Source organism: Daucus carota, chromosome 6 (assembly GCF_001625215.2).
Source record: "Daucus carota subsp. sativus chromosome 6, DH1 v3.0, whole genome shotgun sequence".
In the NCBI taxonomy this organism is placed as follows: Eukaryota; Viridiplantae; Streptophyta; class Magnoliopsida; order Apiales; family Apiaceae; genus Daucus; species Daucus carota.
The window spans coordinates 40,226,353-40,232,569 of record NC_030386.2 but is presented as its reverse complement, the minus strand read 5'-3'; the positions used below and the strand labels follow the sequence as shown (position 1 = coordinate 40,232,569).

General features: G+C 32.0%; 1 protein-coding gene across 1 annotated transcript; it reads left to right on the top strand.

The window, feature by feature from the left end:
* Window positions 1-2,161: 2,161 nt before the first annotated feature.
* LOC108226602 (fatty acyl-CoA reductase 2, chloroplastic) lies at window positions 2,162-5,065 on the top strand. The gene is made up of 9 exons (XM_017401588.2): window positions 2,162-2,623; window positions 2,725-2,828; window positions 2,918-3,117; window positions 3,192-3,292; window positions 3,380-3,590; window positions 3,704-3,865; window positions 3,954-4,035; window positions 4,122-4,504; window positions 4,582-5,065. Exons 1-9 carry the CDS (start codon window positions 2,302-2,304, stop codon window positions 4,742-4,744), a joined length of 1,728 nt encoding a protein of 575 aa, XP_017257077.1. The 5' UTR covers window positions 2,162-2,301; the 3' UTR covers window positions 4,745-5,065.
* Window positions 5,066-6,217: the final 1,152 nt, after the last annotated feature.

The window sequence follows — 6,217 nt, the reverse complement described above, 5'->3', positions numbered from 1 at the left end:
TTTGCTACAAAACCACTTCAAGTACCTTCATAATTGTCTCTAATATTTATCAAAATAATTTAGGAATTTCTAAAGCAACATAGGTAGGGTGATCAATAAATATATATTTATAACTAAATATTTTTTTTAAATAGATAGTTATATTGCTTTATTAATTCCCAAATTATTTTAATAAATATTAGAGACAATTATGAAGGTACTCGAAGTGGTTTTGTTGGTAAAAAAACAAACGGTTAATTTTTAATAAATGATTAAGTAAAAAAGTTTGAATAATAACGTGGGTAAAATGATATATATTTTGTTTATAGTGGCTTAAACGAGTCTCTGATGAGATGAGTGGGTAGAGTGAGATATTTTTAGGCAATGAGTAGCCAGTTTGATATATAACCCTTTTTTTTTAAGCCAATGATCAATGGAAAAGAACAATACGGGTTCTTTATTCAGAAAGAAAAACAATAATTTATTTTTTCAATAATTTCAAATTGTTATATTTCCTAGTTTTTTCAATAATTTTGAAATAATATATAATATAATTATCTGGAATTTTTTATATCTAGTTATGTTTAAAGTTTTTTTTTTGGATCAGATTGTTTAAAGTTAATATTATAAAAATTAAAATTCAGCGTATTGTTGGCGACAAACCCTTTCCATTTGTATGAAATTTTATTAGCCGTTTACCTAACGGCTTACATTAATTGAGTTACAATTTTTAAAAATTTTGTAATTAAAAATACCAAAAGTATGATAATAGATCACAAAGTATACCATCTGATGGGTAGAATTATATTCAAGCTTTCAAACGGAATTTGAGCTCATTATACTTCTGGGTCCGGCCAAGTCAAAATCAAGAATCTAGATATTCAAAATTATGACTCTGGTCGAGTTCAAATTATTTAGTTAAATTTCGTATCGGAGTTCAACTCTAAAAAGGATAAAATATCAAATAAACGGGGTTCCTGTGTCTTAAAAAAATCGTAGCCGTATGATTTAACCAAACATTAGTCAAAACTTTAATGTTTAATCATATCCTGATCAGAAAAGCTTTATATTATGGCAGGTTGGCAGACATAACTCAGTGATTTGCTCAACAATGTAGTAGGTTTAGGGATAGACTGTGAAAACGGAGAAGTTGCTATATAATCCGGTTTGGTAAGCCATCCTCCTAACACCTTCGGGTTTTAGAAGAGTTGGTCAATTAACATGGTATCAGAGCTTAGTCTCACGTGAGACACGATTTCGACTCCCACCCGTGATCCACTCTCGACCCATAAATGGGTTTAATGTTAGAATATGATCCTGGTAAACTCTCCTCCTAACACCTTGAGGTTTTAGGAGAGTTGATCACTTAACATTCTAATTTAAGGAAGATCTCAAAGCTTCTTGCATGCTAGTAGTTCGTATATGAATTTTACAGTGCATGTGATGACAAAACAAGCCCATATCAATATATCATACAAGCCTCAAGCATGTTCGTACATTTTATGGCTAAAGTTGTTTTTCTTGTTTAATAAAATTTGTTTGCACCAACACAGATAAGAAGACAAAAGAGTTGCTGAAAAAGGAAAAATGAATTGAGCCTCTTGTCGTATTCTTTACTGAACTTTCGTGAACAGTACAGTCCAGCAGCAAAGGTTTATCTTTTACCGATGACAGTGGCGCTCAAGGTTTGCTCCCTTGAGGTCACGAGTTCGATTCCCTGGGCACTTCAGAAGTAAGTGGGCTATCATGCTCGGGGTATGAGTGTGCTAGTAGCCTAACCAATCATCTATGGATCATTAACAAACATTTGGTAAAGAATTTTTAGGAAGACATATGTCATGAGATCCACCCCTGATCACCTTAAGTTTCTCGGATTCATGTTGTTATTGGACATGCATGATCTTCATCAACTTTTCTTCTGTGGTGTGCTAATTATTCTTGCAACTTCTATAGTGAAAATGATAACAAAATGATATTATAAACAAATGCATCACCCTATCGCGTTATCACACTCATGCATGTTTATATTTTGAATGCCTAAACTTGTTTTCCTTGTTTAAATTTATATAGCTCTGCAGCCTGCAGAACACGAAAATTGAAAGATTTTAGTAATATATATAAAACAAAGGGGTAACTAGCTGCTAAAAAGGGAAAATAATACAAGGGGCTATCAGTTATCATCATTTCGTTTCATGGCTACACTGTGATGCCGCAACTTATTCCTGATTTGGCAACTAAAACGCTCTATATAGACTGCAACCAGAATTTTTTACTTCAAATAAACTTTCAGCTAGCCTTAAATTTCTAACTGTATTGCTACTTATGGGAACTGTTTCTTTGAATCTCTTTCCTCTGATTTCCGGTCGACATAGACTGAAGATTAATAGAGTTTCCGCTGATCACATAATGTTAAAAAAGAAGAGCAGTGCTAATATGTTCTTCCGTGTTGATCAGAGCTCCGAAAAAAATTGTTCTGCTCTGCATTTGTGTGCGTATAATGGGAAGAATAGTGGTGTCCTTGAAAAGGACATGGTATCCCTTAATGGTGAGCTGAATTCGAAAGTGCAAGAGGGAATTGGAATTATTGATTTCTTTTGTGGCAAGAAGCTTTTTATTACTGGTGTCACTGGATTCTTAGCAAAAGGTACACTTTTTTAGTGCTGCATAATATTTTAGTTTCTTGTGGTAGTAAACTTCTTTTTATTTAAGTATTCGTCTTTAACTCTATGATCTGTATATATATAGTATTTGTGGAGAAGATTCTGAGGACCATCCCAGAGGTGGATAAGATATTTCTGCTGATCAAGGCCAGGGATGAGGAGGCTGCAATGGAAAGATTAATGAATGAAGTATGTCGATAAATACAGTAACTTATCATCTACATGAATGCATGAGAATCTGAAGATTGTGGAGGACTTATGTATATTACCTGTAATAGATTGTAGGTACAGAGCTCTTCAAGTGTCTACGGGAGAAGCATGGAATATCATATGAAAGGTTTGTCTTGGCCAAGTTGGTTCCTGTGGTTGGAAATATGTGTGAAACAAATTTAGGCATCAAGGAAGATGTTGCTGATCTTATAGAAAAAGAAGTGGACGTAATTATCAAATCTGCAGCCACTACAACATTCGACGAAAGGTAGCTAGCCTGTTTTTGATGTATTATCTGCTTCCGTACATGTTTTGACCTTCTGATTCTCTTATTTCTGACAGGTTCGATGTTGCTCTTGATATTAATACGAGAGGAGCTGCACATATTGTAAATTTTGCTAAAAAGTGTGAAAATCTCAAGTTATACGTGCATGTATCAACAGGTAATCAAGCAATATCTGCTAAGTGCTAATTTTCATTAACAGATAATTAGAGTTAAGTTGTAATTTGTTAATTTTTTTGTGCTACAGCTTATGCTTCAAGACAAAGAGAAGGAAAGATCATGGAAGAATCATTCGGTAAGGGGCATTATGTAGCGAACGGTGCTGGTGTGAATGAAACACCATTCAAACATGTCCATCGCTTGAATATTGGAGCTGAAATAAAGCTTGCATCAGAAATGATAGAATCTTCTGAGAAAAATGAAATAGATCGAAATCTCAAGGATCTGGGACTGAGTAGGTAATTTAGTCTGTCTCACTCGATTTCATTATTATTTGTTTACATAATTATCAAATTGATACTTGAAAGTGCATGAATCCTGTTTTCAACTCTGACTCTCCCTGGTGGAGTAGGGCACAGAAACACGGGTGGCCAAATACGTATGCATTTACCAAAGCAATGGGTGAGATGATAGTTGAAGATATGAAAGGACAAGTACCTGTGATCATAATCCGGCCTAGTATTGTTGAAAGCACTTTAAGCCAACCATTTCCGGGTTGGATAGAAGGTAACAGGTAAGCTACATTGCAGCATCCATTTCTCGCAGACCAAAAAGTAATTATGATCACACAATAAACTTTGATGAGTACGTTACCTGAACAGGATGATGGATCCAATTGTCCTCTTGTATGGAAAAGGGAAGGTCCCTGGTTTCTTTTCAAATCCTGATATGGCTCTGGATGTGGTAAAATTCATAATTTCTTCTACTAGATAATCTGATAATCCGCATCAGTAGCAAGATGTATTCCTTACATTCATGACTACGTACAGGTACCCGTTGACATCGTTGTAAATTCAACATTAGCCGCCATAGCAAAACATGGTGGCAAAGAAAGTAAACAAGAAGACAGCAATTCTAATGATCACGTCTACCAAATTACTTCATCTGTTGCAAATCCTTTGATAACCCGGGATCTGGCGGACCTGGCCTATCAGCATTTCAGCGTAAGTCCCTGCTTTGATCGCGAGGGAAATCCAATCCAAATTTCAGCATTCAAGTTCTTCTCCTCTATAGAAGATCTGTTGTCTGACATGAAAAGCACTAACAGCAATGATGAGATTTCTCCCAAACACGAACTTATTCGAAGAAAATCAATAGAACATTTTAAGTACTTGGCTAATCTATACAAACCCTACACCTTCTTCGATGGAAGGTAACTCTGTTCAATCCCCTACAAACTCTCAATATATAAATTATATATACTTAAGTTCAGCACCTATAAAATTGCAGGTTTGATAATAACAAAGTCGAGAATCTATTGGAGTGCTTGTCTGAAGAAGAAAGAAAGGAGTTCGGATTCAACGTACGTTCCATAGATTGGGAAGATTACATCGTAAGGGTCCATTTTCATGGTGTAAGGAAGCATGTTATGAAGGAGACAACCCTCAAGTAGTTATGTTTAGGACAAAACCTGCAATGCCTTCACTTCGTATTATGATGCCTAGGCTCCATACTATAGGCATCACAAATTAATTATTAATCCTGATATCTTCCGTATTTCTGATTTGCAGAAATAGTATGGCATTTTCTGATTTGTTTTTTGAGGAATTTATAAGTTTTCCAAAAGTCTTAATATTTAAATTTAGAGTATTAGTGATATTTATATTTATTATCACTAAAGATCGATTAGAATCTTTTCTTGATTTAAATTGGATAATTTTTTTATATTTGATAAGTGTAATAAATTTGAAAGATAATATTCAATTTTTTAACAAAATGCTAATGCGTCACAAATTTATATAATTAATAATGTTCAAATATCATAAATAGATGCAATGAAGTCGTTTAATTTTTTTTTTATTTCTTACATGAAAGAAGTTTTTCTTGATAGAATACAGGAAAGAAGTTAATTATGAACAAAAATAAACTCTTCATTTGTGTTTGGAAGATATTTACAACTTATTAGATATAATATTATATTTATAATAATAAAATATTATAAATTATAGATGGTTCTATATGTTTTTGTAAAAATAAATTTAAAAATAAAAGTAAACTATCAAAAAATTAGGATTTTAACTTTTGAGATTTTAACTCATAAATCGAAAGTTGACTTATAAATATTTACGCAAGGATAAACTACTCCTCACTTATATATACACTACCCATACTAACATTAATATTTGAGTAATTTTATATCGAATAGTTTTTATTTCAAAAAATTACATTATATCTCTTGTTGAATGATAATATTCAATTTAGAAACAAAATATTAATATGTTACAGATTTAAATAATTAATAATGTTTACATATCATTTTATTATTTTTTTCAAGGATTATAATTAAAGTTTTAATAAAATGATTTTATAAAAAATAATATACAAATATTATTCTAATATATTTTTCAAAAATAAAAATCTATTTTATAAATTTTTATATAAGTTTAGTTTATATCAAATTTTGTATACTACAAAGGGTATAATATGTTACAAGGAAATATTCATGTTGACAATTTTTTAATGAAACATATTATATTCATAATTTATTCAATTTGTACAAAATATAAATGTCACAAATTTATATAAATAATAATATTTATCTATCATGATTTATTTCAAATATTTTGATATAAAACAAGATTTTTTGAAAAGAATCATGGGAGCTTGGATATCAACCATATTCCAGGAAGAGTGTCCTATTATCAAAAAATACGTGCACGAGCAAATAAATCAGTGATGTACTTCAGCTGAGATAAAAGGAGGAGGACTGTAGAAACCTTGTCGGGGGAGCGAGTACAACTTCGTTGTTTCTTGTCAAACGGTCTGGGTTGCTCATTACATAATTTTAATTTTTTTGAAATCGAATTCTTGTTGGAAGTTCTGTTCCCACCGAGTTTATGTCTATTTTACAAGCTGATTTAGCTCA

Coding starts and splice junctions, on each gene's coding strand:
- LOC108226602 (XM_017401588.2), top strand. CDS start 2,302: ATGGGAACTGTTTCTTTGAATCTCTTTCCTCTGATTTCCGGTCGACAT. Junction 2,829..2,917: donor TGGAAAGATTAATGAATGAA/GTATGTCGATAA, acceptor TACCTGTAATAG/ATTGTAGGTACAGAGCTCTT. Junction 3,293..3,379: donor ATACGTGCATGTATCAACAG/GTAATCAAGCAA, acceptor TTTGTGCTACAG/CTTATGCTTCAAGACAAAGA.